This window comes from Mixophyes fleayi, chromosome 6 (assembly GCF_038048845.1).
Source record: "Mixophyes fleayi isolate aMixFle1 chromosome 6, aMixFle1.hap1, whole genome shotgun sequence".
Classification (NCBI taxonomy): domain Eukaryota; kingdom Metazoa; phylum Chordata; class Amphibia; order Anura; family Limnodynastidae; genus Mixophyes; species Mixophyes fleayi.
The window spans coordinates 99,810,614-99,828,347 of NC_134407.1; the positions used below are offsets into that span (position 1 = coordinate 99,810,614).

At 46.1% G+C, this 17,734-nt stretch overlaps 1 protein-coding gene across 1 annotated transcript in view; it reads right to left on the reverse strand.

Moving 5' to 3' along the window:
• The window catches only part of POLR3A (RNA polymerase III subunit A), a 614,347-nt gene that overhangs the window by 531,704 nt on the left and 64,909 nt on the right, over window positions 1-17,734 (reverse strand). The window contains exons 22-25 of the mRNA XM_075217088.1: window positions 10,912-10,998; window positions 1,453-1,535; window positions 1,043-1,213; window positions 747-840 (exon numbers count right to left, since the gene is read on the reverse strand). Of these exons, the coding sequence (XP_075073189.1) occupies window positions 747-840; window positions 1,043-1,213; window positions 1,453-1,535; window positions 10,912-10,998 (435 nt within the window). The remainder of the gene's footprint in view (window positions 1-746; window positions 841-1,042; window positions 1,214-1,452; window positions 1,536-10,911; window positions 10,999-17,734) is intronic.

Here is a 17,734-nt window from a genome sequence, read left to right on the forward strand (position 1 = left end):
TAAGTCACCCACGCTCTGAGAAGTAGAGGAATCATCATAAGAGTCCTCCCAGACAGACTACCTAAGCAACTCACCAATTTTTTCCAAAGAGGGGTCAGATTCAGAAACAACTGTCTAAACATTCTCTGGAACATTAATTTTACTCATCATCCTATGTGGGCACTAGGTGGCATTCCAAAGAGGAAGAATCCATATCAAAACCTGGGTCCACTCAGCAAGAGACAATGCCAAACCAGCCTCTGTCTGAGACAACCCGCTATTGGATGATACCAGCTGCGAAGGAGGAATGTCTGGTGCTGTAAAAGAAAGTGCAGAGTCACCTACCTCTCCGAGACATTACCAGAGTGTGACAAGGGAGACTTGACTATAGCATGGCTGCTCTCCCTGCCTCAGAGTCAGCACCAGCCACATGAACAGCGTATCTTTGCAGCTGCTGACAAACTTCTGCATGCTGAGAGCATGTTGGAGGTGAGGGAAGACTGCAGGCTATCCACTCCTTGGGAGATGTCCATGAGCCCAAGAAATAAAAAGAAATTAATGAAAAAGTTTTTTTAAAAAAAAAACTGAAGGTTCCATTTAGGAGATGTATAATAGGGAAGGAGCTGTCCACCGAACACTTTCAAATATTAAAGTGCCTTTGCACCAAGTCCACTTTTTATACCCCATGGTCGCAGTGTCCTCCAATGGCATGACAGAGAAAATGCAAGCAGAAACATTCGTTATTCAGGAAAGGTTAAAATACTTACCTCTCCTAGTAACGTCTTCTCAATTCTGCCTTTTACCAGACGGGCAAAGTCAGAGTCATCATCTAGGTCGAGCTGAGCGGTAATGATTGGTGTACTGTAATGATATGTAAGATCAGTATTAATAAATGCCCGTTTTACCTGCCCTGATTTCCAAGGGCAAACTACATAGTAAGGTAGCACTTTTACTTAGAACAAGATTTAAATCACTACGAACTCCCCAAATAAACAAAAAATGTTTTTCACAACTCCTATAAATTCGCAAGACCCAGCCTTAATAAGTTTGCTTCCACACAAACCTGATGTTCTTTGAAGCATTGATGATCTCCTTGATACGAGGCACACCCAGAGTGATGTTCATGGAAGCAACTCCAGCAAAATGAAACGTTTTCAGGGTCATCTGCGTTCCTGGCTCTCCAATACTTTGAGCACAGAGGGCACCCACAGCAGAGCCTGGCTCCATTTGAGCTCTGTAAATGTAAGTAAATCCATGACACTGGAGAATAAACTGGCCATTTCAATGTTTCAACCACATGTAGACACAAGATCAGACACACAACTCATCAGAGTAGATATCTAAAATAAGACAAATTATTTCTTACTCTAGCAAGTAATGATAAAGGCAGTATACAAATCACATACGGAACAATTTATCATTTCCTCTTTTGTAAAGTTATGAATTCAATCAAAAGGGTCTGATAGTCGTTACCTCATGTACTTATCTCGACACGTCTCTAAAAATTTTTCCAGCTGAGTGGGGGTAATCCTGTCAAGTTGGTATAAAACTCGAGGCTGCACAAGGATTAAGAACACAATTAGAAGAACAATGTTATAGTAGTAAAAAACACATGTACGAATTAAAAATAATAGTCAGAAAACTACACACATAACCTTTCAACTCACACCAAGAGCTGTAGGAAATAAGAGGATTTTTATACTTACGATAAATCCATTTCTCCGGTCCATCTGGGGGACACAGCTACCATGGGGTTGGGAGAGTGGAGGTGGAGTTGGCACTTAACAGGTTAACTTTGTTAATGTACCAAAGCTGACAAAACCCTCCCCTCTGCAACCCCCTGTAGCCTCTCTAGTCCAAGTATAAAGCCCCAAGGAAGGAGAGTCAACCAACCAGAGACCAAACAGCAGGAGAGAGGAAATGCAGTGTCCTCCAGATGGAATCAGAGAAATGGATTTATCGCGAGTATATAAATCCTCTTATCTATTTCATCCTATCTAGAGGACACTGCTACCATGGGGACATACTAAAGCAGCCCCCTTAAGGGAGGAACGGCTCTGACAGTCCGGCACGTAGAGCCAAAACTGGCATCTGCAGATGCAAATATATTGAATTGATAAAATTTTGTAAAAGCATGGAAAGAGGACCACGTGGCTGCACTGCACAACTGGTCAGCTAAGGCTTAAATTACGGAACCACTATTTGTTGGTTCACATGAAAGCTGGACACCACATTTGGTAGGAAAGCGGGAATTGTTCTGTCATTGTGAAAGATAAGAAACGGTTCACGACATGAGAGAGCAACCAATTCTGAAACTGTATAAGCCGATGTAATAGGTAGTAGAAATACAACTTTTATAGCCAAGAACCTGAATTCTGCGGTGCGTAATGGTTCAAAAGGAGGCCCTTGAAACATATTTAGCACCAGATTTAGATCCCAGGGGGCCGTTGGAGGGACATATGGAGGCTGGATATGTAGGACCCCTTGCAAGAAGGTCCTGACATCCGGCATGTCTGCCAGGTGCAGGTGAAAATATATCGAAAGGGCTGATATCTGTACTTTCAGAAAACCTAGTCAAAGGCCCGTCTCCAAGCCATCTTGGAGAAAAGCCAGAACCCGTGGAAGAGGAAAGGCAGCAGTGCGGTGTGGTCGGTTTTTACACCATATGATGTAGGTTTTCCAGATGCGGTGGTAAATACATGCCAAAACTGGTTTTCTATCCCGAAGGAGGGTGTTCACTACTCGTGGAGAGAACCCTCTGGACTTCCACAGGCTGGCCTCAACAGTAATGCTGTTAGATTGAGCTGAGGCAATTTCAGATGTGTAAATGGTCCTTGCTTAAGGAGGTCTTCTCGAAGAAGTAATTTCAGACCTAGACCTACTGCTAGCCCCAGAATTTCTGCGTATCAAACTCGCCTTGGCCAATTGGCCGTTCCCCTTGCTTCACTTTTCGAAGGACTCTGGGAATCGTAGGGATGGGAGGAAACAGGTATTCCAACTTGAAGTCATATGGCATCATCATTACGTCGATGGCCCGCCATGGGCTCTCTTGCTCGGGAGCAAAACTGAGGCACCTTCCTAGACTCCTGGAATAAAAATTGCTGCTATAGAGGAGACGTGGTATGTTGCCCAGGTCAAGATCTGAGCAGCCACCCTCATTGCCCCTGCGCTCCTTGTGCCCCTGTCTGTTGACATAAGACACTGCCATTGCATTGTTGGACTGCAGATGGACTGGGTGTCTGAAGTACCGCTTAGGCTCTCTCCAAGGCCATTAGCATGGCTTTTAGCTCCAGAATGTTGATGGGGAGAGAAGCAACCCAAACGGTCCAGAGTCCATGGAGCCGTAACTGAAGTACCACAGCCCCCCATCCAGTCAGGCTGGCGTCTGTGGTTACTAAGATCCAGGACAATGGGGCAAAGGGCCTCCCCACTGTGAGATTATCCCGGACGGTCCCCCATCTGCAGGAAGCCTTCGCCTCTGGTGACACTTGTATCAACTGTCTCTCCAATCCCAGATGAGATCCTGACCACTTCCTCAAGGGGTCCCATTGGAAGCAGTGCAAGTGCAGCCGAGCATAAGAAATGGTCTCGAAAGTTGATAACATCTTACCTAATAGACACATGCACAAGTGGATCGATGTTCTGCGGTAGGTCGTAACCCGAGCCATCAGGTTCTTCAGGGATTGAGATTTGTCCTCCGGAATGAAAACCTTTTGTATGTTGGTGTCTATGATTAGTCCCAGAAAGATAATTTCCTGGAACGGAATCAATTGTGACTTTTCTCGATTTATGAGCCATCAGTGCGTCTCTAGGGTATAGAGAGGACCAGATGCTGATTCAGCAGGAGAGCTGAAGAGGCATTTATGAGCAGATTGTCCAGATAGGGTACTATTTGCACTCCTCTGGAATGAAGACAGGGTGCCATTACTGCCATTATTTTTGTAAACACTCTTGGTGCCATCGAAAGTCCAAATGGGAGAGCTCTGAATTGGTTGTGAGACGGTCCCATTGTAAATCTGAGAAGGGCCTGATGAGTCTTCCAGATAGGTATGTGAAGGTAGCCATCTTTGATGTCTATAGACGCCATGAATTAATCCATTGACGACTGACCTCAGGGATTCCATTCGAAACCTGAGCACCCGTAGGTGCCGGTTTTACTGCTTTAGATTTAGCACTGGCTGAAACGAGACGTCCGGCTTTGGGACCAAAAAGAGATTGGAGTAGAACCCGTCTCTTGGTTTTTCGGAACCTGCTGGATTACTCCGGCGGAAAGGAGAGGGGCAACACATGTAAGCACCTTTCTTTCAAGGGTCGTGGGGTAAGCTGGTTGCAAAGAACCGATGAGGAGTTGGACCCGATAGATCTGTCATTTATCCTCTCATCACGATCCCCCAAATCAAAGTGTTCTGAGGACGCTGCCCACTGATCTCTGAACAGTAGCAGAGATCCACCCACATCCAGCCTCGAGGAGGGGACGGAGACAGTCAAACTGACTGCGTTTCTGGAAGCTTGGGAGATGGATGTTTCATATAGCAGGAAGAACTACCTCTATACGACTGTCCTCTAGAGGTCGAAGTTCTTGGTCTATGCATCTGGCCCCGGCCAGTAGAACCCCTATCCTCCTCCTGTAATGGATATAAAGCCAGATACCTTCGCGGAACAGTAAATTTCCTATCTTGTTGTTTCCAGGATGCTTCTGGTATTTCCTTCAGTTTTACTGATGGAGGAAAGCGGTTTGCACATTTCCTAGCTTTTTTGAAGAGACTTTGATCTTATGTTCTCGTCTCTTCTAGATAAAGAATACCAAATATCTGACGAACTGCTACCACCAGGTCGTCAATACCCTGATATCTAAAAGACTCTTCTGGGTCTATGACCTGTGTAGAATCAGAGTCTTCTATCAGTACACCCTCCTCTTCTGATGATCCCTCCGAATCAGAGAGGCTCAGAAGGGGATTAGTGGATCAGTGCCTCTTATTTTTGGGTAAGGGTCTTGGCGCATCCACAACTCGTTTAACCTATCAACTCCTCCAACTAGGGAAGCCGACCAAGCAGGTTCTCCTGTAGAAGGTGAGGACAGACTGAGCCACAGCCTGTCCCAAGTCAGTGGACTCGGAGGTTCCCATAGTCCTGCCTGTTTCTAGGGGGTCAATTGCTACTGAGGTAGAGAGAACCGCCGCAACCACTAGAATCTCTGTTTGTTTAGACAGCAGTTTAACCAATGTCTCAACCCCCTGTGTCAGGGCATTTGTCCATGCTGGCGTTTCCGCTAGTGGCGGTGCGCTAACCTGAGCCTGCATGGCCAGGTTACCCCCGCTGCAGTCAGCACAAAGCGCCCCCGGGTCCTGTAGTCCCATTGGTAACTTATCTTTACACTTGGAACAGGTTTAATATTTTGCCTTAGGTGCCTTTCCCTTATCAGACATTTTTTTAGGGAAGAGTATAACAGTAAAAGAATGAAACAGGCAATCACTCACAAGCAAACAGAAAGATACTAACTAATCTATGACAAAGTTAAAAATTAGTATCTCTTGCAAAGGCTATATGTTATGCAATTAGAATTCTATATTTTATTAAAAAATGCTAATGCAACAACAACTTTTTCCAATATATCCCTACCTATAATATAGAGATATAATAAAAAAAGGTGTTTAGCCTTCCAATCAGGAATTCTTATGGAGCAGGAGAGGTCTGTCAGCAACTCATTGTTCCAGAGAATGTCTGCTGCTCTTTTCCCGGGCAGTGTTTGGCACTCTTGGAACATCCCACCTGCTTCGGACTGCAGGGAGGGTGGGGTGGCGGAACTCTGTACTTAGTACCCTCCAACTGCACCTTTTTCCTGCTCCTCCTCGAGTTTTCTGCTGTTAAAGAGGGCGATCTGCTGCATCTATATTATGTAGCAGTCGCTTTTAGCATCCAGGTGTTGTAGCAGTCTGTCAGAGGCTATAATCTGCTTTTCAGCGCTGATCAGTTTTTGCTAAATAAAAATAAAATCCACTATCGTTGAAAGTGAGAGCTGCCCGGCTCTCACTTTCTGACTAAGTGTGCTCTGCCAGCTAACAAGGCACAGTACTGCAACAATTAAGTTAAATTTTAGGAGAAAAAAAAAATAGAATAATTTCTTCCTGCCATAAATGTAAGCCCAACTCCCATGGGCACTTAAATAAGACTGGAGAGGCTACTTGGGGTTGCAAAAGGGAGGGGTTTGTCAGCTTTGATACATTAACAAAAGTTAACCTGTTAAGTGCCAACTCCTCCACTCTCACAACCCAATGGTAGCAGTGTCCCCCAGATAGGATGAAAGAGAAAAAGGCCTCTCTGTGGGGTGATTTGTGTAATAAAAAGTAACCTTCATCTACAAATGTTTGAAGGCATCACCAAGAAGCACAAAGGTTATTAAACAATGAGATGAACTGTGACTGCAGTCAAATCTGAATACACAATTATACAGCCTTCAAGGGTGTATTCACGCTGTTTGACATAAACATATCTTTAGGAGATATGTCGAAACTATAATTCAAAGATGAAAGAAAATGAAGTCCTGAATTCAGTACAATGTTTATAGCATAAATATTGCATTTATCACAATAAAGGGAGAAATTTATGGTTATGTAAAATTATATATTAGCTTGTCTACTATATATTATATATAAAACCTCTCTTGTTAAGTAGATGCCCTTGTTGCCATTCATTCATTTAAACTTCCTGATTTTTACAGGTCGTAGCTTTCACATCCCTAAGTTAATAAAGTTGATGGTTGAGATCCCAGGGTGCCTTGAGTGGAACATGTGGAGGTTGGATATGCAGGACTTCCTGCAGGAAAGTCCGGACGTCCGGTATGTCTGCCAGGCGAAGGTGAAAAAACACCTAAAAGGGCTGCGATCTGCACTTTTGAGGAAACCAGTCGAAGGCCCCCATGCAGGCCATCCTGGAGAAAAGCAAGAACCCTTGGAGAGGCGGAAGGAAACGTGTAGCAGAGTTGGTTCTCACACCATCTAACGTAGGTATGTCAGAAGTCGTGGTAGATGCGAGCAGAGACTGGTTTTCTAGCATGAAGGAGGGTGTCCACTAGTCGTGGAGAGAACACTCTAGACCTCCAAAAGTTGGCTTCAACAGCCATGTCGTTAAATTCAGCCAAGGCAAGTCTTGATGTTGGAATAGTCCTTGTAGAAGGTGGTCTTCGCGAAGAGGTAACTGAAGACTTGGACCTACCACCATCAACAGAATTTCTGCATACCAGGCTCGCCACGGCCAAGCTGGAGCCACCAGTATGACTGGGAGTCTGCCCTGCTTGACTCTTCAAAGGACGCAGGAAATCATGGAAATAGAAGGGAACACGTACCCTAACCTGAAGTCCCAGAGCATTGTCATTACATTGATGGCCACCGCTTAGAGATCTTTCGCTTTTGAGCAAAAGTGTTGGACCTTTCGGGTGTGAAAAGATGCCATTAGGTCTCGGTCCGGGGTCCCCCATCGTAAGACCAGAGACTGGAAGACCTCCAGATTGAGAGACCATTTCCCCAGCAGAATCGCATGCTGGCTTAGATAGTCTGCTTCCCAGTACTAGATGTCTGGAATAAAGACTGCGGGGATGGAGGGAACGTGGTTTTCAGCCCAGGTCAAGATCTGAGCCGCCACCTCCATTGCTCCTGCACTCCTGGTGCCTCAGTCTATTGACATAAGACACTGCTGTGGTGTTGTCGGACTGCAGATGGACCGGGTGCCCGTGGATGGTCAGGGTACCCTGTAAGGCCTGGAAGAGAGGTCTCCCAAGTGGACCAAAGTCCCTAAAGTCGCAAATGAAGGACCACAACTCCCCAACCCTGTAGGCTGGCATCTGTGGATACTAAGATCCAGGACCATGGGGCAAAGGACCTGCAGACTGCCAAATTGTTCTGGACCATCCTCCATCTGAGGGATTGTCTCGCCTCTGGTGACAAGCGTATCAGTTGGCGTTCTAATTTTGATGGGATATTGACCACTTCTTTAAGAGGTCCCATTGGAAGCAGCGAGAGAGTGAAGTCGACCATATGGAATAGTCTTGTAGGTCGACACCATCTTTCCTAGTAGACGCTAGCATAAGAGGACCAACGGTCTGTGGCAGGTCAGAACTCGTGTCGTAGTGTCCCGCAAGGATCGAGATTTGTCCTCTGGAAGGAATACCTTGTGTTTGATTTATGAGCCATCCGTGCATCTTCAGGATCCTGATGGTGAGCTGCAGGTGCTGTTCTAGCAGATAAGCAGAGGCAACCTTGATTAGTAGATAGTCCAGGTGGAGCACAACTTGCACTCCTCTGGAATGAAAACAAGCCACCTTCACTGCTGAGCATCAAGGGTGATTATTTTTGTAATCACCCTTGACGCTGTTGAGAGGCCGAATGGGAAAGCTCTGAACTTGTAGTTAGCAGGTCCCACTGTTAATCTGAGAAGGGCCTGATGTGCCTTCCAGATAGGTACGTGGAAATAGGTATCTTTGATGTCAATTGATGCCATGAACTGGTTTGCTTCCAGTCCATTGCTAACCGGCTTGAGGGTTTCCATTCGAAATCTGTCCGCCTGCAGGTGTAGGTTCAACTGTTTTAGGTTCAGAATAGGGTGAAAGGAGTCATTTGGCTTTTGGACCAAAAAGAGGTTGGAGTAGAAAACCTGTCTTTTTGGGTGTTCCAGGACTTTGCGGATGAATCCTGCAAAAAGAAGAGAGGAAACACAGAGGAGCATTGCCTGTCCTCTTTGTGGGTCGAGGAGTAAGGGGGCTGCGAAAACCGATGAGGGGCTGGACCAGACAGGTCTATTATGTATCCTCGTCATTATTACGCAAATCCAATGGACGTGTAAGGACTCTGCCCACTGATCTTTGAACAGAAGCAAACGTCCCCCCCATACCGGCCACCACAAGAAGGGGAGGAAAACATCAAACTGCCGAATTTTGGGAGAAGGATGATTCTTGGAGGAGGAAGACCTACCTCAGTGCGAGTGTCCTCTGGTACCAGATGGTTTGGACCTGTGTGTCTGGGGACATTGACTGATAGGAAGGTACTTTTGCTTCCTGTGGCCTGGCAAATGATGCTGTCCAATTCAGTCCGTAACAACACTCCATCTGAGTAAGGGAGAGATTCCAGAGATCTCTTGATTCGGTGTCTGCATCCCAGGACCTCAGCCATAGGGTCCTCCTGGCCGTGACTGCCATTGTGGAGACAGAGGAGATGGAGGCTGCCTTTTGGGCAGCCTTATATGTATCCTGAAGCCTTCTTGAGGTGTAGGGCAAGGGGAAGAAAGTCTGAATCTTGCAGACTGGTTGCCAACTGGTCAGTCCATGTTTCCATATCCCTGACAACCGATGCTGATGAAAACATGGGTCTAAATGAAGTGTCTGCCACAATGTAGATGGACTTTAAAAATGCCTCTATCTTACGATCAGTGAAATCTTGCAGGGTGGCTGTCCCTGGAACAGGGAGTTTGATGTGGCGAGCTAAGCGTGCCACTGGCGTATCAATCCTTGGGACCTGTTCCCAACTGTTTAGTTTGTCTTCCTGTAAGGGGTATAGAGCAAGGTACCTTCGTGGAATAATGAACCTGCTATCTGTAGTTCTAGTCTCTTCTAGGTCTAGAAGACCGAATGCCTGCCGGACTGCTACCACCAGGTCGTCAATGCCCTGATATCTGCAATATTCCTTTAGGCTCGTCACCTGTGTGGAATCAGAATACATTATTTATACTCGCCTTTCTCTTCTGAGAATGAGAGAGGGACAGAAGGGGGTTAGCGGGTCTGTGTCGCTTTTTCTTGGGTAAAGGTCTTGGCGCATCCAAGACACGGTTTAACCCAGGGTTTCCCAAACCCAGTCCTCAGGGCTCCCCCAACAGGGCAGATTTTTCATATCTCCTTGCTGGAGCACAGGTGTATTCATTACGGACTGACACATTGTAACAGATCCACAGGTGGTCCTAATTATGTCACATGAGATCCGGAAAACCTGCACTGCTGGGGAGCCCTGAGGACTGGGTTTGGTAAACCCTGGTTTAACCGATCTAGGCCTCTGACCAAGGACACGGACCAAGCCAGTTCTCCTGTAGGAGGGACTTGAGAGAAGTGTATGTATGGATCCCTGACCTGTTCTAAGACAACGGGCTCGACTAAACTGTGCACTTGTGACATAACCCCCTAAAAACTTCATCCCCCTAAAGGGAAACATAAAAGAAAGGTGGACTGCCAGTCGCTACCACATCCTCCTACACAGACACACACACTTAAGATTAAACTGAGAAAAAATTGGGATTGAGAGGGGAAGAACTTCAGTTCAGCTTACAAAGTTAACCCTTAAGTGCTAGCTCCTGCACCCTCACACACTCTCAAGATAGCAGTGTCCCCCGAAAGGATGCAGGAGAAATAATTTTTGTTCGGAATCCATTTTTAGAAGAACTTACCCGAAACAAACACTGCTGTAAGTCCTAGCACCAGGATAGCAGTAAATTATTACAGTGTACTAAATAGCTACTGAGCTTTATTAGAAAGTGACCTTTCCTAGACAGACTACGATTCTTACTATTCTGTCACATTTTAATATATTCCTGCGCCAATTTCTTAGCTATCCATTAAACACAGACAGACAGTTGGAGAGAGATGATCAGTCAGCATCTATACTAGAAAGGGTAATACTAAACATTTTTTGCCTAAATGGTTTTAGCCCTGCTATAAAATATGGATTTTTTTTAGCCCTAAAATGTGTATTGGGTTCTGTTGGTCAGTTGTCTACTTTGGGCAAAAATGTATATGTTTCATACCAAGCCCTGCATCCGCCAGTTGTGTCATGTCACTTTGTCCTTCTGAAAACCTATATGTTTTATCAAAACATGTTTTCAAGTTTTACCATGTTGAAAAATTCTGCGCACATCGAGTTTGCAGTCTCCAAATGATTTTGTTACAGAACATATTACCTCTGTAGTGCCATTATCGTTTATTCCATATTTATCTCTGGTCTTCTTAATACGCTCTGAAACGCCCTTCACAAACTTCCTGATTTCCTGTAAGTTGAGAAGGCAAGAGGTTAAACATAGGTCATGACTAAGTTAGTTCTATTTACTCCATTATTTAGGAACGGTTACATGAACAAAAAAGTGCCCAACTAGAAGCTATAAGATAGTGATAGAAAACCTTAAACACTTCGAGGGACACATGGTGTGGCCCTTTAACCTTCAAAAGGGCCATACATTACCCTTAATCGTAGCAAGAAGATACATTTAATCAAAGAGACACCCTACCAGATTGAGGTGATCGCCCCCTCTAGCACACTGACGCCTCCAGTATTTTAGTTAAAACTCTGAGCAAAGTGAAAAAAACCTGGACCGGAACAAACCAGAAGTGACAAATTGAAATTGACGACATTCTGAAAACCCCTCTATACAACTAGTATAGAAGTTTTTCAATTTGATATCACTTGTGGGAAGTGAGTGACACTAACAGGGATACAGCATACAAAATCTGAATTATTCTTAATCAGCATACTAGCAAGACAATTTAATTGGCATACTGTTGAGAATCTATTGAGATTTTTTTGCACATTCTCTAAATCTCAGGACTTCTGTTTATAGTACTCTGCTCCATGATTAAGAACTATATTAATATATATCCAGATTGCGTCTTCAATGCCTGCTAGGCAGGGATTCTTATAACTCCACGATCCTGGTTAGAGAATTTAAAAGGCACCTACCAAATCTAACTAAAACCAATTTATATGTAGCACACTGCACTGACAATTCTGCAGATATATTACTTTGGGTAACCATTCTGAATATTTAGAGGACATTTATTCATAAACACCTAGCCCTCTGCTTTTTGTTTAAAGTTGAATTATCATAATAGTGGACCTTATGCTAATATTACAAATTCACACTTTGAATATTGATAGTAGCAGCAAAATAATGCAATTTACGTTGCATTTTTAATCACACAGCACGTTTTTATTTATTGTTTTTAATTATTTCGCTCCTTTTCCAACCATCCTTGTTTATCTTATTTTTAATGTATCTCATAAAAAGAGGATTTATGTACTTACGTTAAATCCGTTTCTCTGATTCCGTCTGGGGGACACTGCTTACCATGGGTTGTGGAGGGGAGCTTGGGAGTTGGCACCTAACTAGTTAACTTTTAGTACTGCCGACAGACCCCTCCCCTCTACAATCCCCCTGCCCCCTCTTGTTCAGTTAATTAAAAAGCCCAAGGAAAAGGCCAGTGAAACAAGAGCACACAGAAGAAAAGCAGAAGGGAGGGATCGCAATGTCCCCCAGACGTAATCAGAGAAACGGATTTAACGTAAGTACATAAATCCTCTTTTCTCTTTCATCCAGTCTGGGGGACACTGCTTACCATGGGGACGTTCTAAAGCAACCCCCTAAGGGTGGGACTACTCTGAAAGCCCCGCTCATAAAGCACTACGAGCGAAATTTGCATCCGCAGAGGCAAATACATTAAACTGGTAAAATTTTGTAAAGGTGTGGACAGAGGACCAGGTGGCTGCCCTGCAAAGTTGATCTGCAGAAGCCCCATTTCTCGCTGCCCATGATGCCCCTACTGATCTGGTGGAATGGGCCGTAAGTCTCTCTGGCACCGGACGGTTAGCCTTTATGTAAGCTTGCTTAATGGTAGCCGTAATCCATCTTGCAATGGACTGTTTTGAGGCTGGCCAGCCTCTCTTATTGGCATTATACAAAACAAACAAGGAATCAGTACGCCTCACTTGAGAAGTTCTCTTAACATAAATGCGGAGAGTCCTAACCACGTCTAACTTTTCCATAGACTCTGAATCCGAAATGGAAGAGGGAGAAAAGATCGGAACTACGATTTCCTGGTTCAGGTGGAAAGCCGAAACTACCTTAGGAACAAAGGAAGGGAGGGTTCTTAACACCGCTCTGTCTTCGTGGAAAACTAGGTATGGTTCCCTGCAAGACAGAGCACCTAATTCTGAAAACCTACGCGCAGATGCAATAGCCAGAAGAAAGAGGACCTTCCAGGTCAACCACTTCAAATCAGTCACAAGTAATGGCTCAAAGGGAGGCCCTTTAAGCATGTCCAGCACCTGGTTAAGATCCCACGGTGCTGTAGGCGCTACATAGGGAGGCTGAATATGTAAGACTCCCTGAAGGAAAGTCCTAATATATGGCAAATCCGCTAATTTCAGATGAAAAAAAGACTGAAAGTGCCGAAACCTGAACTTTTAGGGAACCTAAGCGAAGCTCTGCTTCCAGGCCATCTTGAAGATAAGCCAATAAACGAGGGAGACGAAATGAGGACGTGTGACATGACCTATTTTAACACCATCTGATATACGCTTTCCAAATTCGGTGATAGATACGAGCTGAGACTGGCTTTCTGGCTCGCATCATAGTGTTCACCACGCTGGAGGAAAAACCTCTAGCCCTCCAGAGGCTGGCTTCAGCAGCCATGCCGTTAAACTGAGCGGAGGTAAATTCTGGTAACGGAAGGGACCTTGCATAAGAAGGTCGTCTCGAGATGGAAGACGAACCCCCGGTCCTTCTGCCATTGAGAGTATGTCCGCGTACCAAACTCGGCGCGGCCATGAGGGAGCAATTAGAATTACAGGCAGACCTCCCTGTTTTACTCTTTTGAGCACCCGAGGAAGCATGGGAATCGAAGGGAACAGGTATCCCAACCTGAAGTCCCATGACATCGACATTACGTCCACCCCCACCGCTAAGGGGTCTCTTGCCCTTGCGCAAAACCTGTAAACCTTTCTGTTGTATCTGGAGGCCATGAGATCTATATCCGGAAGACCCCACTTCTGAGCCAGAGACTGGAACACTTCCGGATGGAGTGACCACTCCCCTGGCATCATCTGATTTCGACTTAAGTAGTCGGCCTCCCAATTTCTTATTCCTGGAATGAATACTGCCGATATTACAGGAACATATTGTTCTGCCCAAATCAAGATTTGAGTTGCAATTTTTATTGCAGCTGCACTCCTGGTTCCTCCCTGTCTGTTGACATATGCCACAGCCGTGGCATTGTCGGACTGAACCCTGACAGAGTGGCCCTGGTGGAGGGTCTGGCCTCCCCTGAGGGCCAAAAGAATAGCCTTCAATTCCAGCACATCGATAGGGTCGATTCCTGAGCTGACCAAAGGCCCTGGAGCCGGAGGTGTAGGATTACCGCCCCCCAACCCTTCAGGCTGGCGTCTGTCGTAGCTATGATCCATGACCATGGAGCGAAGGACCTGCCCACCGACATGTGATCCTGAATCACCACCACTGGAGTGATTCTCTCGTCCTCGGGGATAGAGAGATCCTCTGAAGATCTAAGCGTAGGTGGGATCCTGACCATTTCGTCAACAGATCCCACTGAAAACATCAAGAATGAGCTCGACCAAAGGGAATGGTCTCGAAGGAGGCCACCATCTTTCCCAGCAGCCGCATGCACAAGTGGATTGAGGGGCTGGGAGAAGACAAGACTTGGGCTGTTATGCTTTGGATTGAACCAATCTTATCGACAGGCAGGAACACTTTTTGCTGGCTGGTGTCCATGATGAGGCCTAGGAAAACCATGCGTTGACACGGGACCATCTGGGATTTCTTTAAATTGATCAGCCATCCGTGGTCCTCGAGAACCGCCAAGGTGAGGGACAAGTGATGACGTAAGCAAATCTCTGAGGAGGACTTGATGAGCAGGTCGTCCAGATAAGGTACGACCTGAACTCCCAGAAGGTGAAGGCGCGCTGCCATCACTGACATGACCTTCATGAAAACCCTCGGCGCTGTTGAGAGGCCGAAGGGGAGGGCACGAAACTGATAGTGGGAGGATCCCACTGTGAATCTGAGGGGGGACTGATGGTCGCTCCAAATAGGAACGTGGAGGTATGCGTCTTCTATGTCTATGGACACCATAAACTGATCTTTCTCCAAGCCGTTTATCACCGACCTCAGGGATTCCATCCGAAATCTGTCCACCCTTAAGTGTACATTGAGGCCCTTTAGGTTTAAGATGGGTCGGGAAGGAGCCGCCCGGCTTCTTGACAAGGAACAGGTTTGAATAAAACCCCTGTCCCTTTTGGTAGTCTGGGACCCTGCAGATAACTCTTTGCGAAAGAAGAGAGGCGACACAATCCTGTATTGCTTGTCTTCTTGTTGGATCTCGGGGTAGTGGGGTTACAAAGAACCGCTGTGGTACGGGGCCCAGCAGGTCTATCCTGTACCCCCTTGATATAATGCCCCGAATCCAAGAGTCTTGGGAGGACGCTGACCACTGTTCCTGAAACAAAGACAGACGACTCCCCACTGGTGCCCCCTCCAGGAGAACAGAGTGGCCGTCAGGACGCAGGTTTCTCCTGGTTCTTGGAGGCCTGGCGCCTAGCCGTAAACGAGGATCTCCCCCTAGAAGAGGAGCCTCGAGCATTAGGCTGTCTACTTCTAAAGGACTGTCCTCTAGACAAGGAGGTCCCCCGAAAGGGCTGACGAAAGGAGCTGACCCGAGGGTTCTGGCTCCTGCCAGGGAATACCGGCAAGGAAGTGCTTTTGCCCCCCATTGCCTGAGAGATTAAGGTATCTAATTCCGGACCGAACAAACCTGCTGCTGAAAAAGGAATGGTTTCAACTGACTTTTTTGATTCCGCATCTCCTTCGCATGATTTCAGCCAAAGCGTCCTTCTAGCTGAAATAGATGCCGCCTGAATAGAAGAGGAGACGGCTGCTGTGTTCTGGGCCACCTCATAAAGGTACCCTGATGCCTCTTTCAAATGTAAAGCCAGGGGGAGCAACTCGGAGTCCTGTAAGGCCTCTGGCAGCTGGTCTGCCCATGCTTCCATGGCTCTAGCAACCCAAGCTGAAGCAAATGTGGGTCTAAAAGAAGAACCCGCAGCCGCAAATATAGATTTCAGCTGGGATTCAACTTTGCGTTCATTGGCATCCTGAAGGGACGCTGAACCAGGAGCTGGAAGTAAGGTGTGTTTTGCCAATCGGGCTATAGGAATATCCACCTTGGAAATACTCTCCCAGCGAACCACATCTTCCTCCTGCAAAGGATACAGGGAAGAGAACCTTCTGGGAACAGAGAACCGTTTTTCAGATTTTTCCATGCTCTTCTGCAATATCCCTAAGTTCTACAGAAGGGGGAAAACGGCTAGCCTTCCTTTTGGCCTTCTTAAAGAGACTTCTGTCTCTAGGGGTAGGATCCTCCGGTTCTGGGAGGTCCAACGCCTGTCTAACCGCTAAAACCAAATCGTTAATAAATTGGCTTTTAGGATTTTCTTCCTGTTCCAAGGGTTGAACCTTGTCAGGATCGGAATAAATTTCCCCTTCATCCTCAGAACAATCCTCAGAGTCTTAAAGGACCATAAGGGGATTTACAGACCTAGGCCGCTTTCTTTTAGTAGGCGGGATGTTTGGGGAATCAAGCAACTGGTTAAGCTTATCCAAACCCCTTATAAATGCTGTAGACCAAGCCGGTTCTGTGGAGATAGGGGCTGGGCCAGACTGTAATGAGGAAGGTCCTGGTATAGACGTTCCAATAGACCCTGAGGAAGCCGGGAGGCCTAAATGTGCGCTAGTATTATTAGCCACGGAAGTTGCCACAGTAGATAGCAACTGATTAGATTGAAAAACCATCTGTGCTAGGGAGGAAACCGACTGTGTCAGGGAGGCCACCCAGGCCGGCTCCTCCGTCAGTGGGACTGAAATCTGCTGGGTTTGCGCAGGGGGGACCCCTGCTTCGCATACAGAGCAGAGCGCCAAAGGGTCCTTCTGCCCACAAGGTAATTTTAAATGACATTTTGAACATGTGAAATATTTTGCTATAGGGCCCTTTCCCTTATCTGTTATCTTTATAAAGGAAGGCACACCAAACACACAGACTTAATTGTTAAATTTATCTGAGTAGAGAGATAGAGAGAGAGAGTAATGTATGGAGATAACAGAATGAAACAACAAGTAACCAACTAATCTTGTCATAAAAGTTGTACTTGTAAATTTTTAAAAACAATATAATATATAGGCAAGTAGGGAGACTATAATGTAAACCCTTACTAGCCCAGTTTGTGTACAGCAAAACGGATTATGTGTTTAAATAAATCAGATACTTAGCCCATAGGCCACAAAGGGGAGAAGTCCAACAGCAGTGTCCTGTGCCTGCTCCCTCAGCTCTGTTCACTCTTCCCAGGCTTCTCTTGGCGCCAGAAGGCTGGGATAGACCATTTCTCTCTGGAAGGAGGGGGGACCTCTATGCTTTAGTAATGCTGTCTCTGCAGCGGAACATGATTTATAAAAAAAATTGTTCTTGTAATGGTGGCGGAGACCTCTAAGAGTGAGGTCTCCGCAGCGAAAGATACCTTGATGCTCCCTCCTATGTTTGAGGGGGGAATCTTGGTATAGCCCCCTTCCTCCTCTCTCCGTAGCGCCGACTGACCCAATCCAAGATGGCCGCAGGCATATTAAGTATCCGATTGGCGCTCTATGCCTGTAATGGCAGCGCCGGTTATCGGGGAGGCTGGAGGAGTGACAGCGGTCCGTGAGACCGCTGGCTCTCATCTGACAGGGGAATGCCTGCGCTGCACAGCTGTGAGTGTGTTCTCTATAGTAGAACACACTCCAGCGCTGCCACCTGTAATAAAAATGAGAATCAAATAAAAGAAATAAAAGTTTTTAAAATTTACACTAAGTACTAAAAAACACTGCCCAACTCCTGGGCACCTAAATAAAACTGAACAAGAGGGGGCAGGGGGATTGTAGAGGGGAGGGGCCTGTCGGCAGTACTAAA